The sequence below is a fragment of the Lepisosteus platostomus genome, chromosome 9 (genome assembly GCF_059453375.1).
Source record: "Lepisosteus platostomus isolate fLepPlt1 chromosome 9, fLepPlt1.hap1, whole genome shotgun sequence".
In the NCBI taxonomy this organism is placed as follows: domain Eukaryota; kingdom Metazoa; phylum Chordata; class Actinopteri; order Semionotiformes; family Lepisosteidae; genus Lepisosteus; species Lepisosteus platostomus.
In genome coordinates this window covers 23,695,404-23,720,139 of record NC_142619.1, presented here as the reverse complement: position 1 = coordinate 23,720,139, position 24,736 = coordinate 23,695,404, and the positions used below count along the sequence as shown (strand labels likewise).

The following is a 24,736-nucleotide window of genomic DNA, read 5'->3' as shown; positions in this document are numbered from 1 at the left end:
CAGTCCTGTTGTGTGCAGTTTTACATATCATAAGGCCAGTATCAGATGAAACTAAAAATGTTATACTTTCATTGTAATTTAATGTATTTTTAGAAAATAAACCAAGCTTAGTGTTTAGAATGTAATAAACATATTCAATTCAACAATTCATAGCTTTTAAAGTATATCAACACCTTATTTTCAAATACTTCAAGATAATGTACAGTATATAGTTTTACATTTAGTAAAAGTTAAGAGGATTATACCTTATTTATTTTAAATGCTGCACAATAGTGTTCTTGATTTTTTGAGTCTCAGATTTATCTGAAACACTGAGCATTTTCTATCATTTTCTGGTCAGCAGACATAAGCTTTTATTTTGTGGTTCTGTCTATCCCCTTGGAAAGTGACCAAAACTGACAGAATTCCCTGTGTGTTTTGTCCAATTTAATATAGGCCAGTGGCCTGCGTTCCAGCAGCTAATGCTTTCTCCAGCAGCTTCTAACCTGAATGTTCAATTAAAAGGGAAATTCATATTGAGAAAGCCCCCCCAGAATTGATTTGATTCTATAATGCTGCAGCTACTCTACAAACCTTGTAGAAGTTAGATTTGTCTGGAATACTTACTATATATTTCTCATCTACTAGAATCATACCATTCCTGAAACCTAAATGTTTAGTTTTTTTTTATTTCTTTTGCAATCTTCGTAGTGTGCTGCTTGCGCAGCTGTTTCCTTTATTCACTTTTATTGCTCTCTGTAGGGAAGTGACCGCGCAGTTTGGACAGTTGTTCTTTAATTAGTAAGTAATGGGAATAGGGAGTGAACCAAAGACCTGGTGGTTTCTAAGCAACTTAAATTAACCCACAGACAAGGAGGGCAACTCCTAATCCAGAAGAATGACAGATTGGTGTTCTTTATTGTAACAGCTTTAGCTGGACACTGTCATGCTCCCTTTTGCTCAATGGGCTAAATTTCTCAAGATTGGCAGGTCCGTTTGAGCAAGGTTTGTTAGCAAATAAAAAAGATTCTTTACAAGGCATAACGTAATGGTGGTATCCGTAGGACATCCATTTTTCTGAATGTATCATTTTTGTGCTGGGTTAATATTAATCACATTACTTAGGCCCATTCAACACATTTCCTCATTTAGATTAAGAATCTCTTAATGTGCTTAATTACGTAGAAACGTGTTTTTCACAACCGGACCATGCTATATGATGCTGCGTCAAAGGGGCATACCATTTAATATGGTTGTCTATAATCTGCTTTTTTATTATGAAAAGCATATGATGTTTTGCTTTTCAAAGTTCTAGCTCTGTGGCTGATAAAAACGCATTCAAGTGAATCTAAATCCACTGATTGTGAACAGGATTTGCAAAGAGTCTTGCCTCTCATTTATTAAGACAAATGCCGCTTCCTGCATCCCAGTATAATGTTCTCATCCCACACACTGTTCTCACTCAGTCGTTTTGTCTAGAAATGCTACAGCACTTGTCTTCTGCAACATCTTATTTAAAGATGCCACAGAGGACAGTGTTTACTGCCTCATTCCGTTGACATAAGACATCTCATTTTCCATGGGGTCTTGACAATGTAATGAAACACAGCAAGGCACAGAAGACAAATAACAAGGAGCTCTCCGAGGGATGAAGTAACTAAACCAGAGATCAAGTACAAAACCCTCATGAAATCAAATCAAACAAGGTATGAATAGCAGGCAATGGAGTTGCTGAAAATAACATTGTTATTTAGTCTTTTTTATTGTTAAAAAGATTATTTAGTACAGTACTTCTTTTCTCCCTTTGTTTCCCCATCTTGAATACAAAAAAAATATAGTTTCAGCTAAAGCGTGCATAAACTAAAGTGGCACAGTGTGTGGCTGAAACTATAAGTAGATTAATCTTGATATTGTTTAGATGAATAGTTTTTCTTGTGGGTACTGCGACATGGTTGCTCTAACCCTTTTACCCTTTAGAAACCCAGAACAAAAAGACACCATTTTTCTTCAGGGAAAAAATACAGCTGCTACCACAATAGCACAGAGATGTCAAGGTATCTTTGTATCATTGTAAAGCTGTCAGTTGTTTTAATTCTGAATTGATTAGGAGCTTGTAATTTGGTTGAAGCTTGATGATGTCACTTGTAATGTGATGTTGTTTCTTTCTTCAATGTTTAACTGGAATTTTTTTTCTTAGAGATTATAAGACATGTCTGTGACTTGAAAGTAAAACCATTTATTTAATTTTTTCAAAAAACATTTGTTTATTTTTTCAGCTTTCTGCCTCTGGAAATATTAGTGTATGTTTAGAAGTGTTCTTCTTTTCTTTTACTTAAGTGAAAGCTACCCTGAAAGTTGTAAGCATTTGTACTGTTTTGTAAACTTAGATCTAGACACGTAATGTTTTAATATACTGTAATAGTTGTATTTTCCAACATAGCATTCCTTGTAAAAGATAACATCCAGATATCACACTGCAGCGATACAAGAAAAAAAAATCAATATCATCTGTAGCTGGTGGAGTGCTATATTTTGAATGGTGATTCCGTTGTATTTAGAATGGAAACCATGCTTGTGTGTAACAGCAGCATCGTAAAATTTCATAAAGGTCTGAGACGAGCACCACCTGAGGAGGGTGTGCTACATGAAAGGTGGCACGGTGCTCTGAGTTTATAAATAATGTCTGTATAAAGATCTGGAAAATTAATGGAAGGCTGACAATAATATTTTCGGTTGTCTGCTCATCTTTTTCCAGAATGTCTGTTGCACATGTCATGAATTATACCCTTTTCCTTGCATTTTGGATTATATATTTTTCTGTACTGTAGCTAGTGCCCAGTCTGTGTTTGTGTTTTCACAGACCAAGTACCAAGAATTTTAACACTTGCCCACAGTGGCTGGCATAGTCTTTGACTTGCTTGTTAAAACTGGAGTTTTGCTTCTGAAGCTGGGATTGGACTGGACTGTGCCATACAGGTTTATGAAGAAAAGACTCCTTCTTTCTTCTAAATGTAGCATCCCTTGGACCTTCCTGGTAACAGCATCCTGTTAGTATTTTAGGATATTTTAATATTCTGTTAGAATAGTGTAATATTCTGTAAGGGAGCACGTAAATAGAACAGTACAGTATTATTTTATTTTGTAGATCATGTTATAGTGTTGTTTACAGTGAGTGTTATTTTTTTCCTGTCTAAAATACCAAAAAAAAACTCTTTGTATCTCATTTAACTGACATTTTTTTCAGTCCTTAGACTATGAATAATCACAGAAAATAACCTATATTTCCATATGTGTAGAATCTTTTTTCTGAAATACTGTTTTGGAAAGAGAGGATACTATTTTTTTCTAGATAACAGTAAAAGTGAGTGATATTACTGTTCCTGGTTATATTCTCTAGGCTTCATTATTTTTATGAAAATCGAATTTGTTTTTGAGTGCCATTAAATGGGTACATGTTCACTCTGTTTGACACTGATCACTCTATGAGCTTCTCACAGTATTCATGTTTAAGGATTTCTACCTTCATTGTTTTCACAACCACAAATGTGAACTAAGTAACAGACGTAATCATGCTCTTTGGTGGGAATTTGCTTATTTTATGTTTCATTCTACTTCACTTTTGCATTTAGAATAAATGTGAGCAGTTTCACTTGGGCTAAATGGGTAATATATTTTAGTTTTTTTTTATTTTCCTTTGCAGTTTTTACTGACATTTAACTTCTTTCATGCATAAACTTGTTCAGTCTGAGCATTCATGTTTTGTTTAAAAAATATCCACCCATTCATTTTCTAAACAATTTTATTCAGTACTAGGTTGGGGGTGGAGCCGAGCCTAGCCTGGCAAGCAACAGTCTCAAGGTTGATACACCCAGGATGGGATGCCAGTCTTCCAAAGGACACACACAGACAGTGACATGAACTCACTCACACCAGGGCCACATTTACAGAAACAATCAACCTACCAGTTTGTCGTCTTTGAACTGTGGGAGGAAACCGGAGCACCCGGAGGAAACCCACACGAACATGGGGAGAACATGCAAACTCCATGCAGATGCATCTCAAGAATTGAACTTAGGTGTTCCAGCACTGCATGGCAGTAATGTTAATCACTGTGCCACCATACCCCCCTTATTAAAAATATACACATTAAAAATGTATATACATCATTTATAACTAAACAAAATGGAAGATCATTAGAATGGGACGAAGACTTTTGAAATACACTCTACAGTTATAGTAGTTACTCCTGTGCTCCTCTTGCGATACTAATGTGAAAATACTATTTTGGACATATACATTCTGAAGTGTGAAATGTTTAAACTCTCTATTAATACATCAAAACCATTTCCATGCAGCACATAAGTATGTGTTTAATATCAAAGCTGTCCTATGATTGATATGCACTTTTATTAGCCTTCTTTTGTTTTTATCTATGATGGTGAAGCAGCCCAGATGTCCTAACATATCAGTATTTTACACCAAAAAAAGGAACTATAATTGAATCTTTTTCACTGAGGATCTGAGGAATAGCCTTTTGAAAATAAGCATGCATACAACAAACTGCAGTGTTCTTATGTCAACTACTGTACACCCATCCACCCAACAAAAAAGAAAAAAGAGTGAGGAGACCCGTCCCTAAGACCATGAAAGTGTCCTTGGCTTCTATAAATGATGTACAGTATATAGCACCATATATAGCCATAGCCTTCTGCAGTAAAAAATGTTGCCTAGAAAGCATTGTATTGATATTGTCTTAAATATGAGTTAATCTTAAAATGCTTTTCATTCTAAACCAGACTTGGTACTGTAAAACAAAGCTTAGATAGTTCAACTTTTCTTTACATAATGTAAGAATTGTATTATAAGAAATACATTTTCATAGTATTTAGAAAATTCTTTCCTGACATCATAAGAGTTTTAAATCTCTGAGTAAACATACAGTAGAGACTGTCACAGGGAATAGTGCTGCCTTGTCCAGAAACACCCATGACACTAGTTCTTTCACTCCAAGCACGACAGACCATGGAGAAAGTTACATTATCATTTTTTATTAGAACACATTATCCATTATTTTTTTTCCATTTTTTTTTAAATTTCCAAATCTAATAAGTGTTTTTTTTGTCTTACAGAAAAAGAATACCTCTCTCTTTCTGAGTGTGAGTTTGCTTGCCACCTGGGGTGCCACCTTACTAGCGGCCCGCTTCTACTGGATGGGGAACAAGCCACCCAACTTCTCAAATTCTGACAACCCAGCAGCTGACTCAGACAGCCTTTGGACACGGACTCTGACCTTCTTTTACCTACCTGCCGCCAATGTATGGCTGTTCCTGTGCCCGGATACCCTTAGCTTTGATTGGTCCATGGATGCCCTGCCTTTGCTCAGGACCCTTGGTGACTGGAGGAACCTTCACACTGTTGCCTTTTACATTGGATTACTGCTCTTAGCTTGGTTCGGTCTCCGGAATCAAACAAAGGTTAAGGAGACCAATGGTAAAGCATACGTGATGAATGGGAAGCCTAATACAAATGGACATAGTTGTCATTCAGAAGCAGAGCACTCAAACGAGGAGTTTAGTCCCCAGAAAAGCGCTGAGAATGGCATAAAAAACCACTACATCCCAAGGACATCACTGCCCAGCACAGAAAACATAGTGGTGTTCTCTTTAGGGCTGTTGTCATTGCCCTTTCTGCCTGCCACTAATCTTTTTTTCTACGTGGGTTTTGTAATAGCAGAGCGTGTACTCTATATACCAAGCATGGGCTTTTGTCTGTTGGTAACTGTGGGAATGAGGACCCTTTATGTCAGATTAAGGAGAAAATTCCTGAGGAGTCTTTTGTTATATTGTAGTGCCATTTTGATCATTCTATATGGGATTAAGACTGTGCTGAGGAACCAGGACTGGCAGAACGAGGAGATGTTATATAAGTCAGGGATAAATGTGAACCCAGCAAAAGGTAAATCCTTCTTCACCAGTCAAGCAGCATGTTACAGGATATCGTGTGATGATGAATGATGAATTGAAGGAATTGGAGTAATGGTTGCAGAAACCTCGTTATTTACAAAAAAAAATGCAAAAGTCAAGGAAAATGTTTTTTAAATGTTTTAATATGAAGCATTGTATCATGTCTAAACATAATTTTGTTTTCATAATATGGCTTAGGGAGGCAAATTGGTTGAAAAACTAAGTCAGTAACCAGTATCTTTTATTGAAACCACTGAAATCACTGAAATCACAACTGTTAACTATCCAAGACCTGTATGCATGTACGGTATATTGAAGATCTTTATGGTATGATCTTGCAGTATTGCTCTACTGTGAGTAGAGTTGGTTTTTCCATCCCTTACTTTGAGCATTAATCTTGCACAACCTCCATCCGTTTTAGAAAAGCGGGTCACATACATATTTGGTCTACCTTACAATGTTTCAAAATATAGCCTGGATTATTTGGCCTTACTGTATGTCAAAACCTATAAAGAGTTATCATCCTCTTGTGTCCAAACTAAATTTCCTTGTTTCCATCAGCTGCTTTTCCTTAGAATTTTTTTATGTATTTTCCATATCCCACTTCATTTCTACCTTGAATGAGTTTTATCTTGATCATAGTTACAGTTGTAGTTTATGTTATGTGTTTTTTCATGCAATTCTCCATTTCAATCTTTATATGGACAAGATTTCTAAACCGTCTTAAATTACAAAGCTTATGCCCAGTCTTGAAAGTTTTGCTCTTGAAGAAAATCCTGCCAAGGCTTATGTGTCCTACAAATTAGAAAAATTATAATTTGTAGGACTCAAAAAAAGAAGAATTCTAATTTGTCTTGGGGGCTATGTTTACTTTATATTCTCATAGAAGAACATTTGCATTGCTACTTTTCACCTCTAAAATTGCTATTATTACTTTCATAATGAACATAAACCAAGATCCTTTTAGTTAATAGCATTTCCTGCAATCTACTTGAGGGCTTACTCTAACTTTAAACAGGAAAGAGTCTCTCTCAAACTGGCTATTTGTATACGGAACTAGGACTCAGTTGAAGTAATTCATGGTTTATTTGCCAGCATATTTTTGTTTATAAAATTTCATGCGCAGTTTGGAAATAAGTTGTACAGATAGTCTGAGTGAGAGTACAGTATGCTTCACTTTAAAGTTAGAGTTAGAGTACTTTTTATAACTTAATATTATACTGTATATCTGTAGTACCTTGTATTTTTAATGAGGAAACCAGTAGATGTTCAGGATGACACAGTTAATCAAGGGATAGGAGTGAAGATGAACAATTCCCCAGGCTTTCTATATGTGTTCTTTGTTACAATTAGAAACAAATTACAGAGAAACCAACATGTTTAATAATCAATGTCTTAGTTTCCATATTAATTAGTTAGCTGCCAAGACATTTAGAAAACTTCATTATCAAATGTAAACATTTGGCAGTACTCTGTGTCTTACTTACCAGAAGATCATTACTACTAATAAAATAAAAATCTATATAAAATCACAGGGAAGTCTAGAGATCTGTGCATTTGAGCACATTTTAAAGGTAGTTGCCTGTTGCAAAATTCCATAGCAACTGCGATTGCATTCAACAAAAGGTCTGTCTTACACTACGGTTTGGGGTATTATCAAATGTCTTGTACAGTACATCACATCCTAGGCTTTCAGTTACATCCACCTGGAAAGTGGAATACATCCTGCTCAAATGGTCAGTGCAGTCGAATAACATAAGAAATTAGTGATAGTTACAAAGATTCGCTGTCCGTTGATAATTCTGCAGACAGGGAGGGTTCTGTAAAATTGCAGTGTAAAATGGCAGGTCAGAAGCATATATACTATACCAACTAGTTTTAACTAAGAGACAGTCTCACTTTAAAATTTAACATACTTTAGTATCAGCTGTAATTCCTCTAGAGTTGCTTTAAATTTACAGTTTAAAGTAGAATTAACTGTGTATGGTCACATGCCTCCAGTTCACTTACTGATTAGATTAATACATTTAAAAAATAACTTAGAGGTACTATAAATGTTGGAAATAGAGGTGGCACCCTTCTATGATATTGCTGCAGTATGTTGCTAAATACAGATCATTGTATGAGTTTGCATTCAGTCTGCTTGAACAAAAAATATGCTGCCCTGTCCAATTTATATTCACTGTAATATCGTCATTTACAGTATATTAACAACATAGTTTTAGCTCTCAGTCTGTTCTTGTACAGTTGTGTTCTTTTATGAAGACTTCTGAAATCCATCAATACATAGGTAATTTGCATTAGAGTTTACTTAGCAATCGTGCTTGGTTCATTCAGGCAACTTGCCACGTGTTCACAAAGAAGTGAACTAGCATTCGCTTGAATGGTGGTCACATCTCAGTTGGAGCAGTTTTTTGTTTCCACCAGGGAATGTGAAAGCAGTAGTGTTGAATTTTACAAACCAACAGAAGCAGAATAGATGGGTGCAGGTAATGTGTGACTGGGCTTAATATTTTACCATACATTTTAAACTAAAACAGAAATATAAACATTGTTCATTCCCAATTCCACAGCTAATTCATAGGGTTGACTTTCTAGTGTTAATGCTATCAGAGAGATGGCGATGGAAAATGAAACCTTAAAGTTCAATCTGTTAATTTAATCATCTGCTTATGCCAGCAGTTATATCTCCCTGCAGCTCGCAACTGGCAACCCCCTGAAGCTAAGCATGTGTGAACCAGGTGTGCAAGTACCTGAATGGGAGACCTCCTGGGAAAGCTAAGGTTGCTCCTTGAAGAGGTGTTAGTGGGACCATTAGGGGGACCATTTTTAAAAAAAATCAGTTTTCCTTTCAGAAAAGCAACAGTAAAGACAAATACCATCTGTTTACCCTGGTAGACCAGCTGAGCTATTACAAGTTTCTTTGGTTGCCTGTCATGTTTTGTAGCATGAGAAGACTTAATGCGGACTGATTGCTCTATTGTTAAAGGATCCTTAAGTTTTTTTTAATTTTTCGACATTTGACTTGAGAATCAATAATAATGTAATGTAGTAGTAGTAATGTTAAAGTAGTAGATTTTCACTGATAGAAGTACTTCAGAAATATAGCATTGTTGCTTTATGAAAAAAAGCATAACATACTGAGCATCAAAAGAAGTTTATTACTTATAATTGAGACTTTTCTTAGCAATACTTATATAAAAGGTGTACTGACATTCTGTTAAATAGGTAAGTAAATTCATTATGCTGATTATCATTTGTGAAAACAGTTTATTAGCGCGGTGTTATTGTGAAAGTCATAATTATGTAATGTGGCCACTGCTGGAAGCTAAACAAGCTGTTAATCTGTGGCACACAGGTTGCAGGTGCTATCTTGTTAGATTTTGTCCCATTTTGCTCTTAGAATCTGAGCAAATTCACAGTTGTATGAGCCCTAGATGCTATGTGTTAACCCATCTTATTCCAGAAATGTTCAGGGGGGCTTGAGTCTAGCTGAAGTCTAGTAGGGCATCCACAGCATAACTGTCAAATTGTCATCATGCAAGAAAGCTTTTAATGACATACTCCACCCTCACCCAGAGAGGCCTAGGGGTCTGCACACACAAACCTCATGATGGTCACAAGGAGAAAAGTCCAGGAAGCTGTATTGTATGTTATTATTTGTAGGTCCTTTTCAAGTTCTTACCGCAATAGCTTAAAAAAAACACTTACACTAGCTCTGTGCACAATCTTATTACACCCATGTGAGTGTGAAATTCTCAGCTCTTTACCAACTATGTAATAATTGGCACACACTGTGGCTATTTTCAGAGATTAATGCCCATTAGAAGCCTCTAGTGACAGGTCGACTGTAACTGTCACACCATTGTTACAGCATGAGGACATGTCTTAGAATGGTTTCTCTTGTTCTCCTGTTCAAAGGAGCTCACCGGAATGACAAGAGGTCCCAGGACTGCCATGTAGTCAAGTTGCGATTAATAACTACAACTGGAGTTCTGTGACTACTATACACTCCTGCCCAGACCATCACACTTGGACATCTCGATTAAATGTTCTTTTGTACACATGAAAAAGCAGATTGTTCTGCACATCTGACATCCATGTGTGTGCTCTGCACATAACCCTGATTCGTCTCTGTAGATGACTCCTGGCAAATCTAGCTGTGGTGACTTAGTCCAGCTTTCAACATACCAATTGCACAAAAGCGTTATTTTCACATTCAAATACTCAAAATAGTGCCAAAAATAGATTATAATCTAAAATCTATTTACTTTATTTTCTTTAAAATATACGTTTATTAATAGAGTGACGTTTCTTTTGATACTTAGTGTGGATGTGGAGTAACTTCAATAAATAAATGCTGCCAAGCAGGATTTAAAACATAATGGAAAATTAATGAAATAATGCAACTCCTTTCCAAAAACATGACGAGGTAAATTTGTTGACCTGTTTCTTGGAAGATGAGGATAATCAATCAGATTCACCTAAATACTTGTGGTAATGTTATTTGTAACTGTGCAGCTATGCTGGTATAAATCATTTGTAGTGCTCTTGTGTTTTCATAAACACAAGCTAATGGTTCAACCCTTGGATTCAAGAAAGGTCATGTTGTTAACAGAGAATACCACTGATATAGATTGTCTCAGAACTATTCACATGAAACCAAAATGTCCACCATAAGATTTATTGTTGAAACAGGAGGTATTTGGTATATCTGTTTTTTCAATTAACTTTATTTGCCCGGCACAGTACTTCTTATTGATTAACATGTTTTCATATATTCACATAAAATGCCTTTAGAAGCTTCCATAAAACATTTTACATTCATTTTATCATTTAAGGGCTGGTGTATTGAAATCAGGCCTTTCTATAATAAAACAATTAACTTCAATTGAAGGGGAAACGTTTGTGCTGCTTTCTAAGTCACAGTGAGCCATTTACTTGAAGACAAAAGAGTTGTCCAAAATTAAATTGTAGGTTTAGTCCATTTTACATCATGCTTAAACTTTAAAATGTTCCCTAGTTCTCTGACATTTTATTAATACCTGTACAATGCTGCTCTTATCTCCTCTAAATCACATTTAGTGGTCTGTAGAGCTAGAGAGAAGAACATTGAGTTGCATCACATCTTACAGCTTGTTTTTCTGTTGGAAAAACACTTGTCTATTGTTAACAAAGAGCACCGTATTCATTGACAGGATTTACGTCAGCAAAGTTACGAAACCATCTTCATTGTCATGAAACAAGCCATATAAATGCATTTAGCCTAACTCTGTGTTCTCAAAATATCCTCTGGGGAACACTTCTATCTTCTAATAAATCTTTTAAAGACCCTTGTGCAGTAATGTTTATATTTTATACATGTATGGAATAGGATAATTAGTGGTTTTGAGTTAAAAAATAATTATAAGACTTTATCCTGAATTTTGTATCTCTGCACAGCAGATACATTAAGTCTTTCTATAATATAGTATACGTACATAAATCATTGTAGTTCCCTGACATTTAGAAATGGATTATACTTATTGCAGATTAAAGCACATATGATACACTACCCATTCCCCCACCTGAAAATTAATGGGTCATAGCTGCCAGTTGTTTGGACTTAAATAGTTGATGAAAGAATGAGGTCAAAGGTCTATATATATATAAAACCACAATCTGTGATTAAAAGCATATACCAGTTTAAGATGTTCCACCAGCTGGGATTGACATCTGTTTAAGATTTATTAATTGCTCCTTTTAATCTTAAATGAAATGAGAAATTAATAAATACAATCAGTAAAGCCACAGAGATATATTCGTATATGTATTTATATAGATTTGTATATAATTATGATTTAGATACTTGTCATAAAACAAAAAGGGAAAGATTGCATCGTCTTTTTGTTCTACCAAGTGTCCATATAAAATGAAACTATGTTCCAAATGAATTGATATCCATATGTCGCCAGCTTTCAAAAATGTTGTCCGCCTGGATTTATAGTATTTGTCAACACAGCAGCGCTCATGTACATTAGAGTAAGTGACAAAACTAGGCTTTCAGGCATTCAGCATTAGGCAGAGAACTGAAGTGGATTTAGAGCCTATTTGCTATAAACAGGGCTCAACTGAAATAGCTGTTTGTTGCTTTCCTTAGAACTCCAGTAATGTTACTGTGCTTCGAATCTGCCATCTATTAGAATTTTTTTATTTGAAATGTCCTTTCGTCTGCATTGAGATCCCAGAATCCAGGCTGAATAATGTTTTTTGTCTTCCTGTCAGCATGGGGTAACCTTGGGAATGTCCTCAAGAACCAGGGCAAGATGGCAGAGGCTGAAAAGGCCTATAGAAACGCCTTGTACTACCGCAGAAACATGGCTGATATGCTGTATAATCTGTAAGTATGCATGACTCACCTCTGTTTTTTTCCTACATGCTGTACTGAATGCCACAATTGATCCATAGATGCTTTGAAACAATGCAATTGTTTTGTTGTCTCCCCCCCACAGGCCTTTTTTATGTCACAGTGTTTTCATTAATCATGTTCTCTAAACTCTGAGGAGGACAGCGGCTTTTATAAAATTGGGGCTCCTCTTATGCTTACATTAACCCCAAGTGTCATGGATGCTATCCTGCATACATAAATGCAGTGTTTATGCCTGAAAAGTACATTAGATTAAGTTGTTTCTCTTTCTAAAGGTAAAAAAGAGTATACTTATGCTGTTTAACAACTTATTTTTTAAAAAAGTCTGATTGTTATTTAAAATATATATTAAGGAGATATACATGTATATTCCAGTGCAGAAAATCAAAATTAACTCATAAGTATAAATAATTTTTAAAATTATTTTTCCTATGCGTATTTGAGCTGTTTCTTCCCTTAATTTATGATTTTGTGCTAACTTTATTTAAAGGCAAATAATATATCAGATTAATCTGACACCTATTTGGTATGCATTATGCGTCATGGAGTGTCATTTTTAACACTGTGAATCATTAGACTTTAATTTTCAGGGCTCCTGTTGTAGTTTTTAAAGTTCATGACCTGCTTTATATTGTATAAACTTTAAATTTTGTTCTCCATTTAAAAAACAAATCTGTAAAGGTAAATAGTGACAAAACTGCTTTGTTAGCATAGAAGATTCCAGGGAGTTTCAATTAACTAAAGATGTTTTACATTTAAATTAAGTTGTCACTTGCAATGGTGTCAATATACTTGATGGTAATTGGCACCATGGCTGGTGGAAATTAAATCATTCTGAGAGAAAGGCAACAAAATCCTTCATTGAAAGGTTTAGTAGTAGAACATATATAATATCAGACTTTGTGGCTAATTTTGAGATGTAGTTGAATAAAGTGAAATGAGAAATGGAAAAAAAATGTTTTATTCTAAAGTTCTATGTGTAAATAAAACAAAGCATTTTGATTTTTTCCTGAAAAGATACTGGAAAAAATAAGAAAAGAAAAAGTACATCATACAGAAACTGTCTGCTTGGTACAATATATTAATGGTAAAAGACCTGAGCTTCTTGTTGTATTAAGTCATGACACCAGAAACAACCAAACTGTTATTTGAATTCAAAAGTATGGTGTTTTTTTTATGTTTCCAGTGTTCAACAATGTCACATACATAATTCTGTTTGTAAGGACAGTATTTTAAATTGTATTCTAAAGCTTGTTTTATTCTGGGGCTGAATGCATGACTCCCAGAAATGCAGGAAACAAGCAGTTGTACTGTATGTCAGCTGGGCTGAACAGAGAATATTAGTGTACTGGTTCCAGCACCTGACAGCAGATTTGCACACATGACATGCTAATGGGATCAGGCACATTCCATTGTATATTCTATTAAATAAAAACTGTGTATTTTATTCATTTTTGTCATGGATTTCTAGTAGTCAGCTGAAGATCCCATATTTTAACTGAATACTTATATTCAAGACAACATGGGACCAACAGTGCTCCATTCTGCTAACCTTGAAAGGTGTTCTATTATTATTGTTTTATTCTTTTTGATTTTTTTTATCTTTATTCTTGACTGTTTTTTTTATTATTATTTTGACCATCTGCACAAGAGAAAGATTTGACTCAGGTCCTGACTTTCATTGTTGCCTTTGAGTTTGCACTGAACATATACTGTACCAATGTGTCTTTCAGAGGTTTGCTGCTACAAGAAAACAACAAGTTCTCTGAAGCACTATACTACTATAAGATGGCAATTAGTAGCAGGCCTACATTAGCATGTAAGTAAGCCTTCTTTTATATTGATAGCCTCATGCATGTATGACTATACATGTATACTGTATTTATCCAAATTAAAGTTAAGTAAAAGAGGAAATGGAAAGGAGCCTGGGCACATTACTGAATTAATGATTAGCTCAATTTAGGATTTGTTTTAAAGCCCCATTAAAACCAGCAGATTAGTTCCCTACTTAATTTCATTTATTATAAATCCTAGTCTCCTTTTAAGTCATTCTCACTTCCTGACTTTAATTGGTTCCTCTTCACCTTCAGCACTGCTGAAGTTATTTCATGCTATTTTAGCCCATAATCAGCATCACTCAGCTGTCAATGAAATTAAATTGTATTATACCATCAGCTGTGAAGAGGACATTCATGTACAAGTACCTGTGTCGCTCATGTATTTAAGTGTTCTCCATTGTTTTATCAGTCAATTCACAGTAGTTAGCCACAAAGTACACTCTGCTTTTTGTGACCCATATTTCTACACATGCAAAATATCTTAACAAAGAAATGGCACCGGCTTCCTCACAGACCAGATTCTCATTGACTGCTTGAGTTGCAGTTAGAAGGGAGCTTTGAGTATTAGCACAGCTGTTCATTGATGATAATTTTACTTTGTGAAAGAAAACTATTTAGAGAGCTTTCAAACAACTTAATTCCAGTTATTCTCATACTGGTGTCCAATTTACCATTGAAAAGTATTTGAACTGTTAAGTACATTTTTAAAACCACATATAGTTTCTAAAACATTTTAAAAAGTTTTTTATTCTTGATGATCTGCTTCTAAGTACTACCTCATTTGTGCTAAAAAACAGAAACAGGGTCATTGACAGCTCTTGGTGGAGACAATGAAAAAGATTGAATATTGGATTTTTTTAATGACTTTGGCTCTCGGGATTAGTTGGCATGGATGCTTATTTACAGCATGTATTGGTGGGGATACAACTACTGCAAAATTAGGTTTTCAAATTATAAATTAAAATATACCTTACCAGCAGTTTGTGAATGAAATGTTCTTCATTAATCTGTATTTTCATGAATATTCTCTTTGCAACAATATGCTTTTATTTGCTAATTTATTTTGGCTAAAAAGTTCCTACAGAATGTAAATGTAAAACCCCACTTAGAAGATATTAAAAAAGGCACTAGCTGGGTAATTACTTATTTCTGAGTGTCATTTCAGGTTAGAACTGATTTACCTTATGTGTTTCACTACTGTAAAGCTCATCTGAAGGCTGAAATAATTGCCTTCAGATGAGCAATTATTCTCAAAAGCTGATCCTTTTGTATTTCCTAAGCTATGAATGTGAAAAATAATTGTGTATAGTGTGCTGGACATTATTTGAGCAATATAGCAACCCAGGATAATTCTGCCTGTAGTCTGATCATCTTGAGACATGTCGTTACACTGTAAATTCAACAAGTGCCTTTGCACCATGTGGCTGGTGTGGTGTTTTATTCTATAGGTGCAAACAGTTTGTTCTAAAAGAGGCATTTGTAAGCCTCAAATGTTTAACATGATAAATAATTATGTGACTTTGTTGCACACAGCTGCATACTTGAATACAGGGATCATCTTGATGAACCAGGGAAAGCTGGATGAAGCCAAGCGGACGTTCTTGACTTGTGCGGATATTCCTGATGAAAACCTGAAAGATCCTCATGCACATAAAAGCTCAGTGACCAGCTGTCTCTACAACCTCGGGAAACTCCTGCATGAGCAAGGACAGCACGAGGTACGCAGAATGTGCTTGAAAGCTTTTCACAGGTCCACGCTAGGTCTGGGCTTCAAAAGGAGCTCTTGCCTAATGTCGGCAAAAGCTGATCCTTTTGAATTTCCTAAGCTATTAAGATGATGACAATACAGTTAGAATGATCATTATCTTCTCTTCATCCTCCTGACCAAGTGTGACTGAAGCTGAAAAGAGTAATTCTAGGTAGTTCATAATTTGATGCTATTTCATTAGATAGCATTCAATTTGATTATATGTATGAGAGACCCTGTCTGCTACAGTTAAGGGGAGTACCATCTCATTAAACATATGGTCCCATATATGTGAGCTTTCTTTTCCAGACAAGGCTCTTTAAATTAAATTCTTAAGCATACAATGGATTTTATTCAATTTGTTCTATTAAATAGCCTTAGTAATTTTCAGGTTTCTAACTGTAGACCTCTAAAATAAGATCAAACAGTTACAATATAGCCCCAAAGCAATATAGTTTTGACTGTGTCGGCAACAACACTCCAAAGATCCACCCCCTGGTATGAATTCTAGAAGCTGAAAATTCTGTGTATGTGTTTAAATTGTAACACAGTTTAGACCTGTTCCTTACAAATCCATCAAATGTTTAAGAGCAGGTCTGTATGAAAAAAAAAATAATTTCCAAATAAAATGTAAAGAACCATAGTTGTTGATTATATTCTTAGTGCTTAAGATAACAAATCATAGCAAGCCATGAAAAAGTGCACATACTGTTACTTGTTTCCTTTACAGTCTGTTTAAAGTAACTGTAGATAACTTAACAAGTTAATTAACATACATTGACAGTGATATTTAAAAAAATAAATATCCATTCTCCTTTCACATTTGCAATTGCTTTACATCTAATATGTAACTAGATATGTGGGCTGTATAGATAAATGCAGTGCCTTACCAAAGAATTTATTTTTGAAGTAGCACTTAATATTTGTTATTTATATATATAAAAAAAACAAGTATAAAAGATGTAAGTAGATAATGAATTTAAAAGAAAAAAGGAAAAGTTATCAGTGCACACATATCCAGAACCTTTGCTGTGCCAAGCCTTAATGAGTTTTGGAACACAAAATGACCTCCTGTTTGTGTGGAATAATAGTGATTAACAAGATTTTAAAATAAATACACCCGTCTCTTTACAGTCCCACAGTCGTATAATTAAATCAATCATTAAGACATGGAGGGCACCCATCAGAATGTCCCCTCTAAAACTGAACAACCAGGCAAGGAGAAAACTGGTTAGAGATAGATGACTTTCAAAGAGTTAAAGAGTTCAGTAGCTGAGATAGGAGAAAATGCCCATGGGTTTACAATATTGCTATCACTCCACAAACAGGAGACTGAAAAAAAAAACCCATCTCAGATCCCATATGAGTTTTGCAACAAAGCACCTAAGTCAGTGGTTCTTACTCTTTACTGCAGTCTGCACCCCTTTGGTTATCAAAATATGTTCTTGCACACCTTTGCAAAAATTATTGAAGCAGGTCAGCTCTATAAACTTAAAATATATCATATCTATAAATGGAAGGGACATATATACATACATAATATATATATATATATTAATTGCACAGTAAAATTAAGAACACATTAGAAATTACACACAAAGTTTTTAATAGCTAGGCTTGTTGGAACAAAGTAGTTGTACAGTACATACGAGCCTGGGCTTAATTTGTATTATTACAAATTATCTGGCTTGCACACCCAGGGCATCTCACACCCCAGGTTAAGAACCTAAATCACTGTTCAGACGTTTGGCAAAAGGTTTTATAGTAACACAAAACATAATTGTAAGTTTGTAGTCTAAATGCAAAGGATTACATCTGATGCAGACCCAACACAGTGCATCACTCAGTCCACATCACCCTTACTGTCAAGGACGTTGGTGGCAGCAGTATGTTATAGTCCTGGTTCTCATTAGCAGGGATTGGAAATCACATTGACCTTTTAACATGAGAATGAGCCAAAGCTCAAAGCCAAAGCTATGTTGGAGTGGCTTAAAAATAAGAAAATTAATGTTCTTGAGTGGCCCAGTCAAATCCTGATTTGAATCGTGTTGAGAATGTGTGGAAAGGCTTAAAAACTGCAGTCTGTAAATGATCCCCAAGCAGCTTGACAGAGCATGAGCACATCTCTAGCAAAGACTTGAGGCAGTAATTGTGCTTCCACCCACTATTAAGTTCATGGCTTTGAATACTTATGCAATCATAATTCATTTTTTTTCTCTTTAGTTTTCCTCATATTTATCTTAGCTTCAGACATTTTCAGTCTGAGCATTCAGGATTTGAATAAACTATTAATTAAAAAAAGTGTATGCATTATTTTGTAATTTCACAAAATGGGACACCATAGAAACAGTCTGAATATTACATATATACACTACATAGAATTCACACCATTTCTGCACTTTTCTCTTATGTTTACACATTGTGTTGTGTGTTTTCTCTTTTACTTCCTATGTTCTTGTTTCTAAATGTAACAATCCTTTTTTTATAGACTGCTTCGGTAAGTCTGATTCTAAAATATTCTCCTTGTTTTTCCCTCTTTAAAAAACATTGGCAAGCTAGTAATGGCATTATGTCATCATCAAAATCATTTCATTAGGAAATTTTAATGTGTGCAGACCTTAGACTTTACATAACATGTGTACTGGATATTTGATTTCATTGGTATTCAAAGTAACAATTAAAAACTGATTACAAAAGATTCCTTTCAAGTGAGTACCTTACCTTGTAAAGGAAATCTGTGTGAAAACATACAACCTAAAAATAACCAATTTTTAAAAAAGGAATGTAAAATTAAAACATTCCCTACAGACACTGTATTTTAATAGAATAGGAAAACTTGCTTTGACTTAATGCACTGAAAAACAGTATATGCACTGATGTGCTGCAATATTTTCTGTCAAGTATTGACACTTTAAGCCAGACATAAGCAGAGAAAATATTTGGAGATGGAAGCTGTGAGATTTTTTTTAAATAACAAATATATACATTATTTATCTCCTGTTTTATTTTTAGGAAGCTCTTTCAGTGTATAAAGAAGCAATACAAAAAATGCCAAGACAGTTTGCACCTCAGAGCCTGTACAACATGATAGGTAAGTATTTCCATTGCTAGATGAGCTATTGCCAGTGATGTTCAAGGTGTTGGAAATACCATTCCATTTTCTTTGAAAAACTATGTGGAAAGAAATAACACTAAAGTGACAGAATTGCATTATACTCTTCAGTTTCATGGTAATAGTGAAATGTAACTAACCTTAGAATGTCATAGCATTTATTGCTAAAATGTTCTCTTATTTTTATATCAGATGGCTGATAGCCATTAGACAAAACTCATTAGAAAGATGGAAATCTAAAAATCAAGATAATGCCTTGAGTTATTGATTTTTTTAAATTATGCATTCATGCATGCTTAGCATAACTTGCTTCCTGCTGTGATTATATATTTTTCATTGTAATATAGCTATATGAAAATACAGTACTTGACAATTATTCTTATGTAATGAAAAACATACATGTGACCTTGTTTCTATGTGCATTCATGCTTATTCATGATAGTTTAAGCTTAACAGGTTTTGTATCATTTTTTGTCAAGTGGAGCTAAATATAGCTCACATAACTCTTCTTTTATGTACTGTATATAGTCTACATTTAAACCCTAGCATCAGTGCATCTAAAATTTGATAGAAGTATTCTGGAATTTATTATGTAAATGCTCACCACCTGAAAATCCACGAATAGACAGTGAGTGCAAGACAGCTTTCTTCATGACAATTTGCAAACCCTCTGAATTTTGTTGTTTTCAGTTTTTGGTTCATGCTCCTGAAGGTAGTGAGCTCAGTAAACAATAAGCACCAAATTGTACTATGAAAAACTATGATGTCTCTGGTAAAGAAAGAGTTTTAGAGTTTGTCGAATTGTCTTTGCAGCATCCAGTCCGCCCACTTCTGTCTTCAATGTCCCTAATTTTACACCACTAATAGGTAAAAGTGAGGTGAAACATGAATCTTGGAGCAAGTTCAAGTGAAGGTTAACTGTAAGAAACCTTTTTGTATCACCACACTAATTACATTAAAAACGTTGTTCTAGGTGGATTTTAAATTAAGGAACCATATTATCAAGTTCTTGTAATAATATATTTTGAGGCTCAAAATGAGTGTGTATTTTTTCAGGTGGCAGAGGGCTCGGAGTGGTGAACATAGTGTTGTCTTATGGTTTGTGTTTAAACTCATCATCAGTATTGTATCACTATATCAGTCTTGCACATCAAATGTACTGTACCTGAGGTCAGCCACATCTCAGCTCTGTATTCGAGTTCTCTAGAGATGTTTTACCAATCCCTGTTTATCTGAGCTGCCCTGTCTACATTCTGCACCTGGGTGTGTGTTTTTATTTTTCATAAGAAATAAAATGCCTTCACTGGGAGGTCCTATTATGAGTTACAGTTATTTTATTGGGAGCAAAAGTAAAATAAAACTTTATTAGGCCAGTATACTAACCTTGAGAAATACAAAATGAATTGGTCAACTTAACATTTGCCAAACACAAATGTACTAGGATTTTGTAGTGCTTTATGAAGTTCAGAAAATGTTTTAAAAAGTAAAGCTCTTTTGCATGGCAAATAAGGGCCTTGACATGAAAAGTGATTTTTTTATTTTTATATCTTGTTATTATTGATGTTAGGCTTGCATGTTTCTAGTATCCATGTTAGTATCTAAGTATTTCCAAAAAAGCTGTTTAGCTTCACTCTGTTAACTGTTATTACTTGTATTTCCTCCATGTCCTACAAATGTCCATTTTTGTTAATTCTAACCCTTTATCTTAAACATTCACCATTGTTCTGTTTTTTGTTAAGTTTACTTGGCTGTCTCTGTCAATCAGGAAACCATATACTGGTAGCACGAATGGCTTTGAATCTTTGCTTGGAAAACTAACCTTCTTATTATGTGTGCTTCCAGCTTAATTCAGCATAATATAGTGCAGCTTTGAATAATTCTCTGCCTGCCATACAACTAAGAGGAATTATTTGCAAAATAATTCCTGTTAAGGCAAAAAATCCAAATATCTCATAATGTTCCGTCATCACAATAATGATGCTTCATTAAATAGTTTCATATTTTCAACGTTTATTTGAGAGTGTAGTACAGTATTTCAGTTTCAACCAAACTTTTCAGTTCAAACCGAATATACTGTAGCTACTTTATTAGGTGTTTTTGAGAGGTAATTTAATGAGGAAGACAGATTTTGGGAAGTGTGTAAGTATATCTATCGGTCTTTTTACTTTATTTGAGTATAATCGCTTCAGTTCATTGTTATGCAAATTTTCATTTATTAGAAGTGCCTTAAATATTGCTAGAGGCAAACTATGTTGGCCATTTGCTGTATAGCTCATTTTAATAACTCCAAAGTCAGGTTCCTGCCAGTTTCCTGCTGCTCTTGCAAAATCCTCGTTTGCTACTGAGTATCATATTTCAAAGTCATCCTGGAATATAGCAGTTTTTTTGGAGGAATTCCTTCTTCTGTCACTAAACATGTCGGTAAAACAGTGGAAAGATGTGTGCTTCCCTAACCTCTGACATGACCTGCACTCTACCATAGGAGAGGCCTACATGAGACTGAACAAACTGACGGAAGCTGAGCACTGGTACCGGGAGTCTTTGCGAGCCAAGCCTGATCACATTCCTGCTCATCTCACATATGGGAAACTGCTGGCTCTTACAGTAAGCCCCTTTCTAATCTACTGAAATCAACAGTAACCTGTGTTCTGCCCTTGGTATATCTTCTGGTAGTTTTTGTTTTTGAGGTCATTGCATAGTTAAGTCAATACATCCTCAATTAAAAGTACATTTAGATAACATTGAATTTCACAAGGTGCCCTTTAGTCAGAAGATTCTAGAGTGATTGTATCTTTTTCTCCAAGCTGTTCAGTACCTTTTGTATCACTTTCTGTGCTATAATAATAGTCATTTGAATATATTTGATATACCCTGCTTGAACATGTCTTCTGTCTTAATGAATTTCACAACTGAAATTGCTGATATTTCCCTTCTTTATGGAACATTTCACATTCTTCAGTGTATAGTCTTGCTGTCTTTCATACTGTATCTACTGTGTCTCTGTCTTGTGTCATTTCAGCTTTTGGATTAAACAGTGTCTCGAGAGTTACCGGTAACTTTAAGGATTATTAAAAAGGAGTAGGGGGATAGAAGATTTGCCAATTAAAAAAATGGCAGATCGCATAGAGAATGTGCATTTTAAAGTTCAAGATCAGAGCAGCTTGTGGAGTACATAGTGTAAATTGATAGATATGTTGCAGACTAGTGACGTGAAGGTATTCATTGGTGCTTAGGTTTGTCAGCACTAATAAATACTATTTTATTGTTGATGTCAGGAGATGTCTGGAAAAGCTTAATGAAGGACTTGGAAAGTATAATTTCATCATTTCCAAACTTAACTTCCGAGAAAATGTCAAGAGTTTTCCTGTTCATGTCTCCACTGACTGCAACTGTCCTTGTTTTTTGGGGATTTTTTTTCTTTTTGGGATGAAGTTGTAGTCCCATTTTTTTTTTCCAAATTCAGTTAAACTACATTTTAAGTAAGATTTGAATTTAGGTCATTGCTGTATGTTCATGATGAAATGGATGGGTAGATAGCCATTTGGCTTCTTGAAATGGAATTGTACAGTTAAGAAGTATAGCATTTTTATTACATACAGTATCTGGAGCTCTAGATGTTTTGGTTCAATGCATGTAAGAATAATTTGGCAATCAGTGGAATCCCGTTAAATTTAAAGGCTTTTCTGATGCACAGCCTTACCTTGGATGTTGAAATGGTGAAAGCCTGAGTAATTGATGGAAAATTGACTTGTGTTGCAGACTCCACAGTAATGCCTGACATGCTTTCAGACATTAGTATTTTAGGGAAAGGCTGTTTTTTTCTGCTTCATGTCCTTTAGAGTGGATTTGAGTACAAATGACCTCTGTTTGTTTTGGGTGAGTTGTCTTGGATTGCCCAAAGCTCCTAAATTATTGATTTTTGTTACTTTTCAGAGGTTGTTACAATAGATCTGTTCTTATGCAGAGCAGATGTTGCTACCTCAAGCATAATGCTGGCAGCTCATCTAAAGTGGCCCTGTTTGTAAAGTTTTTAAAGACAAGAGCCTTGTATAATGCCTTGATTGCCATTTTCATAGAGAATTAATTAAAAGAAAACATTTCTAAAATGTACTAGGATCAAAGGCTATGCTTTCCAATGTGTAATGTATGGGACATTTGTTTCAGATTGTTTTATAATGGCTTTAGTGCTCAATTTCTTTGTTAGAGGGTAATAAAGGGTTGTATTACGTCATCATCAGGAAGCATGACGTTTTAAATCATGGCTGTACAAGTCACAGGCTCAGTGTTATTTTTTTTTTTACTTTAAAGGCGCACAGTTTTAATAGGTTTTAACTGCAAAGAGATATTAGTACTATAAACCAGTGGACTACTTAATCATTTCCAGTGACTGTTTAAGTTTTTGATATATGTTATAATTATTTTTGCACAGGTTGGATTAAAAGTGCAGTATCCTGTTTATGAGATAGCTTTAAAAAACTAGATCATTTTGTTGCTGAAAATAAGAATCTCCCAATTATTTTTTTAAATTTTTCTAGAGAACATTGAATGTCCAGATTTAATAACAGCTAACAACTCTCAGTAGAATTAAAATTTGCAGGCCACATACTTTTGAACTGTATATTGTTTCCATATTTTACTAAAATAGGAAAAGTGTCAGATTGAATAATCTGTTGAAAGTGGATGAATCTGTAACTTTAAAGAACAGTGGAAGTAAAACACCCGGGAGAAACTGGTGTTTAAATAGAAATAAATTCTGGTGCATCTCAGCTCTAACGCAGTGAGTTACTGCCTTTCTTCAGCTGCCTGGCTTTTGTTTTCTAATCACATTCTTCATTCCTTTCAGCACATAAAGGGATATTTAAATGTACAGCAATCTGTTAAATCCAGTCAGAATTCATAATGGTGATGCTTCAAAGATAAGCGCAAAGCACAGTTCAGTGGGGCCAGGAAAATGTTCACTAGAAAGTCCGAATATTGATCTGATTGATTAATCCAATTGCATTTTTTTTATTCTAACCAACAATATAAGGTCCTTTGCATAAAATAAGCCATATGGCTTGTACAAGTCCTTTATATGAATATATCAATATATATGACATAGGAAATTAAGAAACAGCACATACAGTAACTACTTGTCCATAAGAAAGCAAGAATAAAACTAAAAACAGAAATGTTATTCTATAAGTATTAGGGTAGGGAGGACTAAGGCAGCATTATTTTGACCTGCATTATGTTTGCTGCCCCTCTCCAAGTTACCTGAACGCTAAAACTGAGAAATATGAAATTGCGTGCCAAGACACTGCTAGCTGCAGGCTGTTGGATTCTAGTTTTTTTTTGTATTTGTTTATGTATGTTTGAGCTGTCTGTTCCACTGCCCATATATTTGCCTCTGTAATAATGAAAGACACCCATATGACAGCACATCTACTTACAGCTGACTTTTGTTACATTTGATGAAAAATAACAAGTGAACTGCAACCCCTGTGGCGTGTCAGCTTTGTGCACTCCAGTACTGGAAGTTCAGATCCTAGTGGGGGGGGGTGATGAGAATGTGTCCTATTTCCGAGAGTGAGGGCATCTCTCTCTAGAAGCAGGAGAGTGTTGCATTTACACCCTAAGGGTGAAAAATGAACCTGCTGATTTTCTGTTCACAAAATAAACTACACTAGGTTTTATTCGCAAGCAGTGAAC

The 24,736-nt window shown here is 34.9% G+C and overlaps 1 protein-coding gene and 1 long non-coding RNA gene across 3 annotated transcripts in view; both read left to right on the top strand.

Moving 5' to 3' along the window:
- The window catches only part of LOC148654652 (protein O-mannosyl-transferase TMTC2-like), a 167,296-nt gene that overhangs the window by 104,079 nt on the left and 38,481 nt on the right, over positions 1-24,736 (top strand). For both annotated transcript variants that reach the window (XM_088647218.1, XM_088647219.1), the window contains exons 3-8: positions 5,109-5,934; positions 12,207-12,321; positions 14,082-14,167; positions 15,720-15,904; positions 18,946-19,024; positions 21,528-21,649. In XM_088647218.1, coding sequence (XP_088503344.1) covers positions 5,109-5,934; positions 12,207-12,321; positions 14,082-14,167; positions 15,720-15,904; positions 18,946-19,024; positions 21,528-21,649 — 1,413 coding nt within the window. The remainder of the gene's footprint in view (positions 1-5,108; positions 5,935-12,206; positions 12,322-14,081; positions 14,168-15,719; positions 15,905-18,945; positions 19,025-21,527; positions 21,650-24,736) is intronic.
- Positions 6,201-7,476, top strand: LOC148654653 (uncharacterized). The gene is made up of 2 exons (XR_015941505.1): positions 6,201-7,046; positions 7,093-7,476. It is a non-coding gene; the product is annotated as an uncharacterized LOC148654653 (long non-coding RNA).